General features: G+C 54.7%; 1 protein-coding gene across 2 annotated transcripts in view; it reads left to right on the top strand.

Moving 5' to 3' along the window:
* Positions 1–16506, top strand: part of TENT4A (terminal nucleotidyltransferase 4A) — a 46054-nt gene that overhangs the window by 11035 nt on the left and 18513 nt on the right. For both annotated transcript variants that reach the window (XM_042997796.1, XM_042997794.1), the window contains exon 2: positions 16212–16335. In XM_042997796.1, coding sequence (XP_042853730.1) covers positions 16212–16335 — 124 coding nt within the window. The remainder of the gene's footprint in view (positions 1–16211; positions 16336–16506) is intronic.

Genomic DNA, 16506 nt, shown 5'->3' with positions numbered 1-16506 from the left:
ACAGTGCATCGTGTCAACCACTAGACGCGCAGAGCAAAGAGGGAATTGTTCGAAGAGGTCCAGCAGTAGGAAGAAAATGACGACGTCACATTCCGGTCTCTCGGCTTGCAGGTGGCAGCATGAAGTTCTGCCCAGGCTCTGAACGATGCAGGGACCCCGAAGGTGGGCTTCTGTGCCTTGATCACCCCAGAAGGAGCCCGAAGTACTTTCAGACAAACCGAGTGTGGGGTCCTGGTGCCGTCACCCGGCATTTCAAAGTGACTCCTGTAAGCGGCCAGTGATGCCACTGCCACATGTGATGCTGTGCCTCTTACAGTCTGTGTGCTGATTGCTTTTTTTTCTTTTTGATATTTTTTTATCGTGTATTTTTGAGAGAGACAGAGCACGAGTTGGGTAGGGGCAGAGAGAGAGAGACACACACACACAGAATCCGAAGCAGGCTCCAGGCTCTGAACTGTCAGCACAGAGCCCGGCACAGGGCTTGAACTCAGGGACCATGAGATCATGAGCTGAGCCGAAGTTGGATGCCCAACCGACTGAGCCACCCAGGTGCCCCTGTGCCCTAATCGCTTTAGAGAGCGTTTCCAAGAGTGCTTTCTGCTGATTTTTAAATAAGTGTATTATTTTATTAAATGGATTTGTGTGTGTGTGTGTGTGTGTGTGTGTGTGTGTTTTTCTTAAAAAAAAGAAAGCTTAAAAATCATTACTTTCACCACCTGGAGAAAAGCAAAGTGCAGTTAGGTGACTGCCTTTGGGGACCTGTCTCTCTGAGCCCACGCACGGGTGGACACGTGGATTGACCAACAGAAATAGTTGCATTGCCATTCACGTCTCTTTAAATACTCTCACTACATTATCAATTCTGCCTGAAAGTGAAAGTAATGTTGAGCACCAGATAGGAATACTCGCTTCTGAGAGGCATTGTGAAGACTGAATCACGTCCCCCTTGAATTCCCACGTTGTCGAAGCTCCAAGCTCCAAACCCCAGTGTGGTGGTATTTGGGGAAGGGGCCCTTGAGGGGATGATGAGGTTGAGATGAGGTCACGAGGGTGGGGTCTCACCCTGGGATTGGCGCCTGGGAGACAAGAGGCCAGAGAGCTCCGAGGCCCTGTCCGTGAGAAGGCAGCCGTGTGCGCCCCGGGAAAAGGGCTCTCGCCGGAACCTGCCCACGCCGGCGCCCTGATCTTGGACTTGCAGCCTCCAGGACTGTGAGAAATACATTTCTCTTGTTGAAATTGCCTGGTCTGTGGTGTCCTGTTACGGCAGCCTGAGCAGACTAAAAGAGCCCTTTTATACATCTTTACCTCCTGATTTGCATTACATTATTTGTCATCATGAGTTAAGCGTTTGTATTTTGTTCTGTAATTATAATCGCTACCATTTACTGAGCCTTTACTGAGTGCCAGATCCTATTCTAAGTACTTCGTCTGGATTCATTAAATCTTCGTGACAGTGACGTGGGGGGGGGGGGGTGGGCACCGTGCGCATCCTCGTGTCTCACGTGGAACAGCGCAGGGCCCCGTGAGGTCTCCCAGCTGGAAAGCAGCAGGGCCTCTGACCCCAGGCCTTCTGGGTGCCTGGTGACTCTGCAGTGCTGCCTGGACACCGGAAACCACAGTTTACAATCGATTAGTCTTGGTTTTGTGTTTATGTCAACTCGGTGCTCACCACCAGGACTCTTACGGGGTTCCTGAAGATCTCCGAGTTCTCGGCGGGGTCGCTGTTTCCAGTGGGCCTCACCGAGGGTGCGGCTTCGCTGGCAGAGCCCTCAGGAGCCGTGCCTTCTCGCCTTCAGGTGCTGTCGTCGGCGTCGCAGGAGCAGACCCTGCTCCTCTGGCCGTGACCCTGGCCTTGCTCTGCTCCGGCCGGGGCGCCCCTGGTCCTCGCACCGAGCTCCGCTGAGCACCGGGGGCCCCCGGCAGCCCTTGCGCGTACTCAGCAGCTCTCCACGCAGAAGCCTCTGGTGTCTCTCTGGTATGTGCCTGCGCTCAGGTCTCTAAAGGGGAGCTCGCTGGGGCCACGTTCCCGGAGGCCCGCTGCGGGCCCCGGTGCCAGTCTCCCTGCCTCAACCTGGGCGTGTGTCTGGCTGTGGGTGCTGTCCGAGATCGGAGGCAGGCCGGACTCCCCCGTGGGTGAGGGTGGTTCGCGTCGGTCAGTTTGTCAGTCGCCTGTCCCAAGCCTTCCCCTCGCCTAGGCACGGTCCTCTGTGCAGCGGCTGTCCCGGCGTCGGTCGCACCCGCACAGCGGGCTCTGCCCTCACTTTAGGGAGACCGGCTGTGCCGCGAACGCCTCGTCCTCCTGTTAACGGGGTGTCTTTTCCCCCCGGAACCTTTTCCCCTCGGATGACTGCAGTCATTTCCTTCTACCCTGCGCTCGTCTTGTGGAACGAGGCTCCTGTTGCTTCGGCTCCCAGTCTGTGTGCTTAGCACTGACCACTCCCTCCCCTCACTCTGCTGTTTGTCAGCAGAAGTCGGGTAACCCCGACTTCCTGGGCACGTTCTTACCGAGGTTTCTTCTCTGTGGAACCAGGCACCAGAGCACACTTGTCCTGATCTCTGCTTGTGCCTGCTTCCCGACTGACTTCCTTGCTTCCGTGGCGTACTGGGTTCCTCTCTTTCCTTTGTGTTGTGTTTCATTTCGTTTCTTTTAGCTTTTCTTTTCGCTGTGTTCTGTTTCTTTTCTCTTTTCTCTTCCTCCCCCCCCCCACCCCCCCACAGGCCACCTTTGTGACCACGTGGCACAAGTGTGTTCCTGCTGTACCCTTCCCATCTCACTGAGCAGCTTCAGCTCAGGCTTGAAAGGCCGTGTCCGAGGCCGGCCTCTCCGGGACCTAGCAGCCCTGCGGGTCTAGAGGAGAGGCTTGGGGGACTGGGTGGGCACCCTTGTGGGGGCTGGAGTCTTCCTGAATGACTCCGGCTTCTGCAGGCCTCTTGGGCCCTCTTCCTTCTGGCCACGGGGTGTCTTCACATGCCCGCAGTCTTGTTTGCTCGGGAGTCAGCCCAGGGGAGCTGCCCGTGTGTCCCGGGCTTGGGCTTCCTCCACTTCCCCAGGCCTCCCGAGTTCACCCTTGCCGTGGGGACCCTGCCGCACGTCCTTCTCCCGGAACGCTGTCCCCTGAGCTGCGGGGTCTGGCTGCTGCTGGCCCTGCGAGCCCAGCACCGGCCCCGGCCCCTCGGCACTCAGCCTCTGGCAGAACGGGCACGGCCGGGCTGTGCGTGTGGTTATTGCCTCCCCTCTCCGCGTCGCCCTCTCCGCGTCGCCCTCTCCGCGTCGCCCTCTCCGCTCTCCCAGACTTTGAGCAAGGGCCTTACTTACTTCGTCGTGCTGCCTACTCAGAGCCAGCAGCAGGGTAGTGCCTGCTGTCTCGCAGGTCTGCGGGAGGATACTGGAGAGAGAGGACTTGTGTCTGCTTTCTGCCCTTCGTGTTGCCTTAAACCTTTGGATCCGTTAAGCCCTCCCCCTCCTCCTCTCCCCTCCCCAGCAATTTTCCAGTCCTGTTGTGCTTTTTCTTTTTTTTCTTTTTTTAATTTTTTTTAATGTTTATTTTTGAGACAGAGACAGAGCACGAGCGGGGAGGGTCAGAGAGAGAGGGAGACACAGAATCTGAAACAGGCTCCAGACTCTGAGCTGTGAGCACAGAGCCCGATGCGGGGCTCGAACTCACGGACCACGAGATCATGACCTGAGCCGAAGTAGGACGCTCAACCGACTGAGCCCCCCAGGCGCCCCTTGTTGTGCTTTTTCTTAAAAACGTTTTCAGTCCTCTTGGTGGGACCTTGGGAGGTTGCTGAGTGCTGAACCCTCTCCCGAGCCTTAAAGAGGCTGTGGTGTCCCGCGTGGGCCCCTGACAGTCGGTCCTGTAAACTGGGCGGGGGCAGTCGTGGCTGTCTGGACAGTATGCATACGGTAAGTGAGAGTCTCGGGAGCTTTTCTCCTTTGGGGAGCGGACGTTGAACTGTGACACACGTGGTACCGGACGTGGGCAGGTCCCCGGGAGGCGAACGCGCCAGCGTGTGGGGTGGACGGGGCTCGCGGCCCTGGCGCCGGGCAGGTGATGAGCGCCTGCCGTGTGCCTGTCTGGGGGGCCGCTTGGAACCGGATGTAGGCCTTACCCAGTGCCTTTCCGGTCTTGGTGACAGGGAAGGTGACCTCACGTCCTCTGTCAGGGGCGTCGGGACGACTTGTCTCCTTAGAACAGCACCGGCAGCGAGACTGTGCGTGCCTCTGGTCCTGCTGAGTGGTCAAGGCCAGGCAAGCAGCCGGTGGGGGTGGAGGTGGAGGTGGAGGGTGGGGGTCCCAGATTCTGCAGGAAGCACACGGGAGGGCGGCTGAGTGGGAGGCTCCAGGGAGCGCTTTGCACAGCGGGGGCAGAGGCCGCCGGGTGCTGACCGGCCTCAGCTCTTTGTGCAGGAGCGCAGCCCCGGTGCGGTGTTGAACTGCTGAGCCTCCCGTCGGACGGGGTGATGCTGGTGGTTACCCGGGTCGCGCTCAGGAAACGTGCCCCGCGGTGCCTGCACAGAGCAAGCCGGTGGCACATGTCAGCTGATGATACGCGTGTGGCCGGGGAGTTGTGGGGTTTTTCTCACGAGTCCACGTGTAGCCTTCGGACCTCCCTCCACACGCAGCCCTGGGGCAGCAGTGCGTTTGATGAGCTGGCCCAGCAGAGCGGGCCTGTCAGCCGTGCCCGGTGTGGGGTGGCCAGAGAGCCTCGCACACGTCTCCTCTGGGTTCATCCTTCGGCACCTGCGGAGGATTTTCTGGGATCGTGAGGGTAGTGTTTCCAGGAGCCCCGTCCTCAGGTGGGCGTTGCGGGGCGGGGGGTGAACGCTGCGGTCCGCGGTAGCTTCCCGAACCAGTGGCTTGGCTGGCTCCAGAACCAGAACGTTAGCGATGAAGGGGCCTCGGAGCTGAGCGGGCGTGCAGTCTCCTCGAGAGTCGCGGCGCTGGGCACGGCTCTCCTGTGGGCTGACAGGGCCGGAGGACGCGCCCTTGCTGGTGTGTCCGAGACGTAGGGGCAGGAGACCAGGGTCTTAGAGAAGACTTACCACAGGCACAGGGATGTCTGCCCTGGAACCTTCGGAGGTAGAGTGGTGTCAGTTCACGAAGCTGATGCAATGGTTTTTGGTGGGTTATGGTTATGAGAGCAGTAATGTACTTGTTGAAGAGACCTGGACAATAGGGAAGAGAAGTCACCCATGATTTTCCTGCTGACACTCAAGCGTGTTTCTCTGCTGTTTTTAGTACTACTTTAAATACATTGCACAGGTGTCATTTTGTATTCGTTCAAATCTAATTCGCGATCAGTGCTTCCTCGGTCATTGGAAAGCTCTTTTAAACAATTTAAAAACGTTATGTGGATGTATGTTGTTTCCCGAGTAGAGTTATAGTCATGACTTTGCATTCTTTATAAAGGGACCCACGTTGCAGAAGTTTCTGCGCAGGTTTCTGTATGTCGGGTCACCTCCTGAGTGTGGCTTCCCAGCTTTGTGGCTAAATACTGAAGTTCAAACTACACAGCTCTGGGTCTGAGTCTCGGTTGCATGATCTTGGGCTGGTTACCACCTGCCTAACGAATAGTTTTCTCATTTGTAAAGAGAAGACAGTGTTTGCTTTCAGGACTGGGAGGCTCATGAAAATGCTGGTAACGTAGACAGTACTGTGTAGCATTCCGGAATATTAACGTTTTCAGACTCTTACTAATCTTCCTCAAACGATGATTGTCTTCATGGAGGGTCGGGATCTCTGGAAAGAGGACAGAACGTGTAGCTGTGTTCATTTCAAAAATGGTGCAGCAACTCGAGCTGGCAAATGGCTCGGGATCTGGGCTTTTAGACGCAGCCATACGGTTCCCCCTGAGCACCCTACAGGTGGCCACGGTGTTTGCTGATTGTGCCGTGGCTGCTGTGCAAGTCTTGGTGGCAATGGCCTGAGCCAGCGCAGGACAAAGCCAGCGTATGTGGCTCAGCAGAGTGCCTTCTTGGCCTCTCCTTGCCCCACAGCAGCTCTCCTAGCTGTGAGCTAGTCCTTAGACTTGTAGGTCGTGGATCGCACTGTGGGCTCCGTAGGGCACCAGTGTCAGGAGACTGAGCCCTTTGGTCGTTTTTGCCTCTGATGAGTTGTGGACGTGCTAATAAGCAAACGGGTTTTCTCCAGCTGGTACCCGTGGCATGGGATAGGTTCTCGGGGGTAATAATACAAAATGGTTCTGAGTAGCACTAACCCCACCACTGGACTTTCTATTGACTCAGCTTGTGAAATGCTGGGTTAGATTCACTCTGGTCTGTAGCAAGCTCCCGGGTGCCTCACTAGAGTTCTCTTTCTAGAAGCCATGTCAGAATATCCTTTCTTCTCTAGCAGTGAGTTCAGGAGAAATGCGTTAAATTAAGTTGTCATGGATTAATTATAAGCTTCTGGTATCTGAGTTCTTGCTTTCTGTTGTGAGGGGAAGAGAAGACTGCTGTGGATCTGTGGTGTCTGAGTGGCCCCAGGGCCTTTGCTTGGCATGTGCAGTGTGCTTGGGTTTGCTTTGCTAAGGTAGAAGAGGTTCATTTCCTTTGCTGGCCTTCAGCTTAGGTTCTGAAAGGCCCTCAGACATCTGCCTGCACCAGGACTCACTGTCGGCCGAACGATCCCAGGAGGGGTCTTGGACGGAAGGGGATAGAAAGCGCACTTTTATTGGGAGCTGAGTGTGCACGGGACCAGAGTTACAGCATTGATGATTCCAAAGCTGCAGCGCCCTTCTGACCTGGCTGTTTTGTGAATGCTAGCTGGGTTTAGCCTCTTCAACCTGGGCTGGCCGTGGCCTGCCCCACGGCAGCTGTGCCCTCCCAGCCCATCCTGCCTGCCCTCCCCCAGGGAGGTACCTCCTCTTCCTCTCTGTTGCTCTCGACCCCCTCCCTTTGTCTTCCACTCACATGTTAAACCACGTGCGGGTCAGCTTTGTTCAAAGCCCTTCTGCGGAGAGACGGCTACACAGGTGGGTCTCTGGAGCGGGAGGGCTGGGGTGCAGGCCCTTCACGCAGGCTGACGGGAGCCTGGCGTGGAGCTGCCGCGTCAACGGCAGAAGTAGAGGAACGCCCTGGAAGCACTGGGTTCTGATCTGCAGTTCCGGTGGTTTCCTTCCACTTCTGAGCTTGTATTTTATTTTTTTTATTTTATTTTTTATTTTATTTTATATTTTATTTTATATTTTATTTTATATTTTATTTTATTTTATCTTATTTTATTTTATTTATTTTTAAAATTTTTTTAATGTTTATTTCTGAGACAGCAACAGAGCATGGTGGGGGAGGGGCAGAGAGAGAGAGGGAGACCCAGAATCCGAAGCGGGCTCCAGGCTCCGAGCTGTCAGCATATAGCCCGATGCGGGGCTCGAACCCACAGACCGTGAGATCATGACCTGAGCCAAAGTTGGTCACTCAACCGACTGAGCCACCCGGGCACCCCAGTGAGCTTGTATTTTAAAAAACAAATAAATTTTTGAAAGCCTTCTTCAAGGTTTTCTAAATACTTGGTGCAGATGTTAATTGCCTTGTAATATAATTAAAAATAAATAAAAATGATTCATAATTGGTTCATTAACCGTATCCGTAAATGGGTAATTTAAAGAGGATCATTCACCCCCGAAAATAGAAATGATTCAGCCTTTCCCTCGTGGAAGTCTGCACTTGCCGTTGGCTTAGCAGCCCATTCTTTTCAGTTCGGATCTGAGTCAGCACCTCCCTCTCTGCCGTGTGTGCAGTGGGGTGGAGTCTGAGTCCTTCGTCCCCCTGCAGGTTCATCGGCGCGTGCTTTAAAATGGACAGACTCCAGAGGTTAACTCCAGATGGTTTCATCAAGGCAGTGGTTTTGGCAAAAATGTCGACAGTGAACATGTGGAGTCAAGGGGAAGGAGCTCCAGTTTATGAGAAACCGCTGGCTTTTTAAGGCTTTTGAAAGGTTTTTTGTTTTGCTACAGTTTAAGTTCACGTATTTATTTTGAGAGAGAGCATTTGCTGGTGCGCAGTGGGGTGGGGGGTGGGGCAGAGAGTCCCACGCAGGCTCTGCGCTCAGCGCAGAGCCCGATGCAGGACTCAAGCCCAGGAGCTGTGAGATCGTGATCTGAGCCAAAATCAAGATTAACCGATGGAGCCGCTCAGGTGCTCTGACGCTGTTGGAAGGTTTTAAGAAGAGTTGGAGGAAGTGGGGGAGAGGAGGGAGTAAGTTAACAGTCGCACACAATTTCTGGTGTTTTCTATTGCATTTTCCTTTGTAATGGAAAGCGTGGTTCTCCCCCAGCATTTGGAATTGACCAGGTTCACGGGGCATATGGTGAAGGTGAACTGGAACGCGTGGCTAACAGGACCGACAGGGACCATGGGGACCAGGGAGGGGTCTGGGAACCAGTGTTTAGGGTTTGAGACTTCAGTGAGCCAGGAACATCCACCCTGGTGGCCCTGTGGAGCACAGCTCGTATTTAGAGAGGCGGGTGCTGAAATCTGGGGGCTGCGTCCGAGGCCCTGTCCACGTTCGTTGGCATCCCTTTTCCCTTAAGGAGATGGTGACCAAACCCTCACCTCTGGCCATCGCTTTCCTCGGAAGAAACCGCGGGATTTGAAATCTAGGGGAACAGGCAAACCCACCTGTGCTTCCCGCCTCCCAGGCCAGCATCGTTACCTGTTCAGCACGTTTCCTTTGCCACTTTTCTTCCCGTGTGTCTTGCTTACAATACGTCTGATCATCTTCGCTTCTGGCCCCTGTGTCTTTGTGTCCGTTACCTGCTGCAGCACCCCTACCCGTCCTGCGTGGTGGGCACAGAGAAGCCACCTTTGGGTCACTTGGCAGAGGGTGCCGGGGCTGGGAGGGGGGTAAGAGCTGGCTCTGCCTGGGGCTGGGCACCAAGTCCCCCCCCCGGGGGAGGGGGGTGCTCGCCCTGCAGCACCTTCAGAACGAGCCAGCCCTCCTCGCTGGCTTCGATGCAGATTAGACGAAGTTGGGAACCACGTAAGCCCGCCAGCTCAGCTTCTAAAATCAGACGTCCTCCCACAGTGGTCGTCTGTGTTCATCAGTAGCCCCAGGAGCTGCTAAATCAGATGTTTGGGTTTGCTAACCAAATAGTACATTTCACCCTCCAAGATAGCTCACGGAGTTGGGTTTCATAAATATTTACAGCAACCATACACCAGGTGCTAAGATAGATACCGAAACATTACTGATCTTCATATTTGGTACTAAAAGCAGAATTTGCAAAACCTGCTAGAAATTGAGCAGTCATTACCTTTTGAATGGGGTTGGACTCTTGGAAGAGAGCAAACTGTGGATGAGAAATGTCTTGTTTTTCAAAGAACTGTATTTTCTAATACCTAGTTTAAGAGTACGCTGGGAAATGGTGCTTCAGAAGTCGAGTACTTTCATGATTAAAACTGAAATTTACTGAAAACTCTGCCCTCACCATTCCCGTCTTTCTTAAAATACCAGAAAATGCATCGTTCAGGGCTCTCTGCAGCGAGTGCCCCGTGCAAAGGTGAGATCTTCCACATGGGATCTCAGAGCGCCCCCGACCCGAATGGGCCGGGCGCCTTGCTGGGGCACCTGCGTTCCACCGCCCAGAGACGCACGCGCGGCTCGCGGCCTCCTTTCCCACCGCGCCTGCCCAAATTGGTGACCCGCTTCCGAGGAGGCTGCGACGCCACCACTGAGCAGTCAGAAGAGCAGTGTCACGGCCCCCAGCAGCGCGTACACCTGGCTTCTCTGCTTAGTAGGAAGTTTGCGCTGCGCAGAGGCTCCCGGGTTTGCGCACGGCTCTGAGGCTGGAGAGTGCGGCGGGGAAGGCGTCACGTTCCCGGGGGTCCTTGCTGTTACTCTTGTTGCCTCCCCGGGACTGGACGCCTTGTGGTCAGCTTCTAGTTCCCGCATTTCGTTGGGTCCTGATGCCATTGTATGCAAAACCCTGACCCATTTGAAGTTGTTTTCGTGGGTCGGAAATATAAACTTCATATAGACAACTTCCTGGAGAGATCAGCTGACCCGAAAAAGATGCACCATTGTGAAGTGTACCACGAAGGAAGAAAAGTGTTTAATTTTAAAATTGATCTGATGCCCGGGGTTGATTGAAAACTGCATCCCAGTTCCAGGCATGTTAGAACGTTGGGGGAAAAGAGTGCCTTCCAGTGAGACGGGAAGAATAGTCTGCCCAGTTCTGTAATTCGATCAGCGTCTTTGGAAAATGCCGTAATCAGGCACCATTGTTACTAATATCTTGTTAAGCTGTTAAACCACAGTTTTGTAAATGTAACAGTAAGTACGTGTCTAAATTCTATCAAGAACTGCAATGTTTAGTTTTGACAGACATGACTCTCTCTTGTCCACTGTTAGCCCTGAGATTTAAGAACATCTGTTTTGGAGAAAGTTTGGAAGAGAGAGTCCCAAGACCTGTTAGAGTTGCTTTGTCTTGTTTGTTTTTAATCGAGGTAGAGTGGGTTTGCAGTGTCAGTTTCAGGTACACAACGTTGATGCACCAGTCCCCTACATGACTCAGATGTGGCCACCATCTGCCACGTGCAGTTATTACGGTACCGTCGACTCTGGTCCCTGTGGTGTACTGTTCATTCATCTCCGTGACCAATTTTAGAGTTGGAAGTCTTCCTCTTTTCATCCTTTTCGCTTATCTGCCCATCCCCGCACCCCCCTCCCTTCTGGCAGCCCCCGGTCTGTTCTGTGTGTTTAGGAGTCCACTTCTGTTGTTTGTTTGCTTGCTTGTTTTATTTTTTAGGTTCTACATATAAGTGAAATCATATGCTATTTGTCTGTATCTGACTCACTTCACATAACATGCCCTTCAGGTCCGTCCTGTGGTCCCAGATGGCAAGATGTCGCTCTTTTCTGTGGCCGAGTAATATTCCGCCGTGCAGGCCCGCCACATGTTTGTCCATTGGTCTGTCAGGGACACTTGAGCTGCCTCCACGTGTTGTCTGTACAGACGGCCACAGACACGCGAAGAGATGCCCAAATGCAAATCAAAACCATGACGAGATATCACGTGTCAGAGTGGCTGGTACCAAAAGCACAAGAAATAACCAGCGTTGGCGCGAACGTGGAGGGAAGGGAACCCTGTGCACCATCGGAGGGAACGTCAGTTGGTGCAGCTACTGTGGAGAGCAGCGTGGGGGCTCCTTAAATACGTACAGAACTATCCTCTGATCCAGCAATCCCTCTGCCCGGTGTTTACCCAAAGGAAACGAAGATGGTGCTGGGAAAAGATCTGTGCCTCCCTGTGTTCTTTTGCAGCATTATTTGCCACAGTGCGTTTTTGTCAACTTGGGCTCTGGTTGCAGGGTTGTGTGCGCTTGGTGGGGCCCCGCAAGCGAGACTGATCCTTGGGTGGGGGGGTCGCTTCTGCCTTCGGGGGCTGCCAGGTCCTCCAAGGGTGAGAAGAGGGAGGATCTGGGGGGTGAGACAGAGCCCGTGCGTGCAGTTCTGGGAAAGCTCGACAAGTGTGCCCTAAGTGGGGCTGCCCCTGCCTGCCCCGTGTCTCATTTGGCCTGTCTTGGGGGGAGTCAGGAAGCGGCCACCCGGGCCGCGCAAGAGGCCTGCTAGTTCGCGTGTGGCTGTTTAGATTTACGTTCAGGCAGATTAGAGCCCCGGGTCCGCGGTTGTGCACGTGCGCCACTATGTCCCGGGTGCTCAGTGGCCCTCGCACAGCACGTGCCATCTCCACGGCCAGCTGTGTGGGGAGCAGGTACCCCTCCTTTCCCGGAGGCGGCCTTGGTACCTGCGCGCCCCTCGCCGGTCTGCTCTGGGAGACCTCTCCCGGAGTCCACTGCCTCGTGTGGGGCAGTGGGAGGCCTGACTTGATACCCTCTTTTTTTTTTTCAGGGCATCTATATTCATCGTTAGAAAATGCACAAGGCAAAGAGAACTTAAAAATCACACTCTGGTCATCTAAAATGCAGTTGACTCTTTTGTGTTCATTTTTTAATTTGTATGATGAGCACGTTCTTGAAAAAAAAAAAAAAAAACAATCTGCATAGAAGTCTTGAGATTCGAAAGTGGACTGTTCTCACGCCAGCCCATCTGAGTCTCCTGGGTGGGAACGCTGTGAGCGTCAGCAGGTGGCCTTTTAGACCTTGTCCTGTGCTTAGTGCTGCACACAGGGAGGGGCCGGGCACTGAGACGCAAGTGGGGCCGGGTCTGTTATCAGTCTTTGTACCAGCAGGCTGTCGGGCTGTCGTGGGATCTTCCTCACCGGGGCACTCACATCTTCTGTGTTCTTAATGAGTGGACAGCGTCTCCTGTGGGACCAGGTCTGATGGCCCCAGTCCTGCACTGAGCAGGCCCTGCAGGTTCGGGGGGGGGGGGGGGGTGGCGGTTCAGGGTCTCAGCACAGGTTTCCGGAAGTGGAATGACTGGGCTCAGCCTTTTGATAAATTGTCAGCTTACCCCAGAGTATGCCAGGGCCTGGTCTTTCTGCAGAGTCAGATTCGTCCTATTTCTGCCATGTGCAGTTGCCGGTCGCTTTTTAATTTGTTTACTGTCAGCATGTTTTTGGAGAGAAGTTCTTCAGTCTCTGTGTTGTGATTGTTGTCGTTTTGTATGAGAGCATAGAAAGGCCGTCTTCAAGTCCAAGCTGGTGATGGTTCCTTGTGGGTTTTTCCTTCTCATGTTTGACTTTTTTCACTTAAAAAGTTCCACTCTGCATCTGTATTACATTTTCAAGTGTAGAACAAGGTGGGACTCTTACACCGTTGTTTTTAGGCTCCTGTTCAGGATTCGGTTTGGCTACAGAGAACAGAAGTAATGGAGTGTTGGTGGTCCAGTCTAGATCATGGGGTTGGCCCACTGCATTCACCTGCCCTCCTTGTTCCATACCTGGGGCCTTTCTCGCAATCGATCACGTGGGTCTCTCTTCCCTTAAGAAACCTTCCCAGGAAATCTCATTAAATAATCGTAGTGTCCTGGTGGTTTTGACATGCCCCCTCTGTGATCCGTTATAGAGGAGATTTTTCTATGATGGTCACAGCACAGAAATTTCCATGGAAGATTTGGAGACCGAATGCTGGTGGCTGACATTGAGCCCTAAGAGATCATGACTAATCGTAGACACGGAGACTTCAGTGTGGTTTCATGTAGATGTCTTGTCAGATGTGCAGTGCCTTTGAGGTTTTGATGTGTGAGAAGAGTGAGGCTCCTCGCTTTTGCTGCTGTGTGGAAGTGATCGCGTGGACATAAATGACGATGGACGAAACTCTGAACCACTTGGGAGAAGTGAGTGTGCCGGTGGGTTCGGGGTCGGGAGTGACAGACTGATAAGTTGACCTGTGGGGTGTGTGATGCCTGCAGTTGGGCCTGTGGCTGATAACACTTCGTTGTGAAAGTGAATTGTCGACAACATAAGACGCAGTTTCTTAAAGTGATGAAAACGACGCTTAATGTTAGGCGTGAATAAAATAATCCAAACTTGCATTTAGCCCTGTTTGGAATGTTAAGTTTCGGTGTATTTCATGGGGAATGTAGATGTTAAATGACAAGGTCCTAAGCGAAGCATTCATTTAGTCAGAGCTTGCTTTGATTCATCCCACACACTGCAGTCAGATGCTCCCCAGGAACCGGCACTGTTCGGGCGCTGGAGGCCAGGCAGTGAGCGGGGAGGCCCTCGCCATGCCGTGGGAAGGACGGAGGGGGCAGTGAAGGCGGGGGGTGGGAGGGCAGAGGTGTGCTGCCCCCCCTTGTCCTGTGTTTTTTGTTTTTTTCTTTTCATGTTTATTTTTGAGAAAGAGAGAGTGGGGGAGGGGCAGGGGGAATGAGGGAGAGAGGATCTGAGCGGGCTCCGAGCTGTCAGCACAGAGCCCGACTCGGGGCTCCATCTCATAAACCGTGAGATCACCACCTGAGCCGAAGTCGGACGCTTAACCGACTGAGCCACCCAGGCGCCCCTGTCCTGTGGTGTCTGTTGAGTTGCTCTGATGGCACAGTCCTTTTCGGGTTGGGGTTGGGCGGTCGTCCCCTCCCTGCTCGATTCCCCCACCCTCCTCACCCAGCCCTGGGCGCCTCCTCAGCTGAGGGAGGGCTCCGCAAGGACCCTGCTGAGTAAGAGCAAGCAGCCGAGGGGGCTCTTGGGGTCTGCCCACATGTGGTGATGGCTACAGCTTCCTGTCTGTCTGGGCCCACGGTGTCGTCGCAGCCCAGAACGCCGTGGTCCCCGCAGCCGCAGGAGTCGCACCGTGGCTCGCCGACCCTGCTCGCCTCCAGAAAGGGCCGGCGGGGGCTTCTCATCCAGTCCCTGCGTGCGCCGGGAGTGCCCTTCTTATTCCCAGAAGGCACAGCAGGAGTCCTCTTGCTGTCTGGTCTCTGTCACAGCTGTTACCAGTTAGGCCCGACGCAAGCCGCATTTCAGGTCGGTGCGTTGGCAGAGCATCTCCTCTTCTCGGCGGAACGCGACCCTGAGACCGGGAGGCCTCATGTTGTACCTGGAACCACTTCGAGCTCTGTGAACGTGGGCCTGCCTCCACCTCGTCGTTCGTCTCTCCTGAAATGTGGGCGGGGGTGGGAGGGGAGACGCCAGGCAGCCCCGTCTTCTGTCTCCAGCCGGTCAGCGCACCTGCGGTAAAGCGGACACGGTGTGACGCTTGCTGGTGGTGTCTGTGCAGACGTCAGCGAGGGGTCCCTCCTGCTCCTTCCTTTTCTGGAGCCTTGAGGGTGATGAGGGCAGAGGCCTGGGACGTCGGGGGCTGAAAGTCTCACGTTGTCACTTGTGAGATGTTGCATGCGGCTTAGAAGGAAGTTGACGGTCCTGGTGCCTTCTATCCTGCAGGTGCTGGCCTGCAGTGATGTTTTGGGAAAGTGGCACGCCCCGTTTGCCAGATGTTTTCATGGGTTAGGCGTGTGGGATGTGGATAGAATTCCAGATGCTAGCTTGGGTATTCCCCTTCTGCGACTTGGGTCGGTCAGCTGTTTAACTTTTCTAGATCTGTGTCTTTATAATTTTGCCTCCAAATGTCATACCTCTGTCATCAGAGGGGTCCTGAGAGGCCCTGGAGCCCGTGTGCTCTTGTGCTGGCTCAGGCAGCAGCGTGCTTGGGTGGGATTTTCGTTTTTTGATTTCCTACGAAGCTGAACATGATAGGCCTGATTTTAAGCTCCAGTGGTGGCCTGAATCTAACTGGTCTACATCCGGTGCAGATGTACCCAGGGCAGAGGTGTGGGCAATCGCCGGCTGCCAGCTAGAGCCCCCAGCGAGCTTTCAGCGGCCCCCAGGAGCCTGTCAACCGGCTGCTGAGTGTTAGGAACGGTCGCTGCGCAGGGATTTCGGGGTGCCGGGGCAGAGCTCCAGGCGAGAGAGTGGAGGGCCGCCTTGACAAGGAGGGCTGATGGGAATCGTGAGGTGATGTGATGCCCCTTGCCTTTGTCACGTGACACTAACAGGTCCTGTTGAGAAGTGTCGCCTTCTGTCACGCGGACTGTTCTGCTAGCTGTCGCACTAACGTTATGTTATTATCAAGCAGATTCTATTTTGTCATTTCTTTGTTCACTGATCGGACTTAGAGAGGAAGTAGGTGAATTGGATTTGTTTTGCTTCCCAGGATTAGATCACCTGCCCCATAATTTAATCCCTGAAAGTGACCGAGGATGACCGTCTCTCCCTCCTGCAGAAGGAGGCTTCCGTGTAGATCCTTGGCCCTGAAACCGAGCTCCATGAGCCAGGGCCTGCCACGGGATGGGCTTTTCCGGCCACTACTTAAGGAGATCTTTGTTAGGGAGAGAGGGCCTCGCACTGGCACCGCACCCGCGTCTGCTTGTGGGCCTCCTGGTCGGCTGGCGCCTTTGGGGGGCGTACCCCCAAGTGTGGTGGCAAGGGCGAGGGGGCTCTTGTCCCCAGGGTGCGGTGGGATCGGAGGCCTGGATGCCAGGCCGGCCCCGCTCTGCGCTCTGTGGACGGGCTTCCCTCGGCTTCTGAACGCGGTCCCCGCGGGGATTGTTCTGGAGGGTCCTGCAGGGCCGAGAGGAAGCCTCTGTGTCCTGGCAGACTTCCCCAAGTCCGCCCGTGGTGGCCAGGCGTGCCGGGCCGCCGTCGCCCGCGGCGTGTTCATTCCGTCCTGTGCCTGCTGAGGGGAGAAGAGCCGGGGGGGGTGCTCTGGGCCCAACGGCTATTCCAGAGTCCTGTTGATCGAACAGCAGAGTGGATGTGGTTGACTTTCAGAGCAATAACGCGTGTGTTTTCTCTTTTGTCCACCAGACTTCATGAGGAAATAATTGACTTTTATAACTTCATGTCCCCTTGTCCTGAAGAAGCAGCCATGAGACGGGAGGTGGTGAAACGGATCGAAACGGTGGTTAAGGACCTCTGGCCAGCAGCTGATGTGGGTGCCCTGTTCACTGTGCTTCTGTGTCAGGCCGGGGCCTGGGCTCTCCTTGCCCGGGGCCGTGCTTCCCCAGGGGCGGCCCTGGGGGGGTGGCAGGCATCACCCAGGAGTTTGTTAGAAATGCACGTTCCCAGGCCCCCGCCTTGCACCTTCCGGACTCCGAAATCC

The sequence above is a fragment of the Panthera tigris genome, chromosome A1, assembly GCF_018350195.1.
Source record: "Panthera tigris isolate Pti1 chromosome A1, P.tigris_Pti1_mat1.1, whole genome shotgun sequence".
NCBI classification, from domain to species: domain Eukaryota; kingdom Metazoa; phylum Chordata; class Mammalia; order Carnivora; family Felidae; genus Panthera; species Panthera tigris.
The sequence above is the reverse complement of the archived record's forward strand: the minus strand, read 5'-3'. Positions and strand labels throughout refer to the sequence as shown.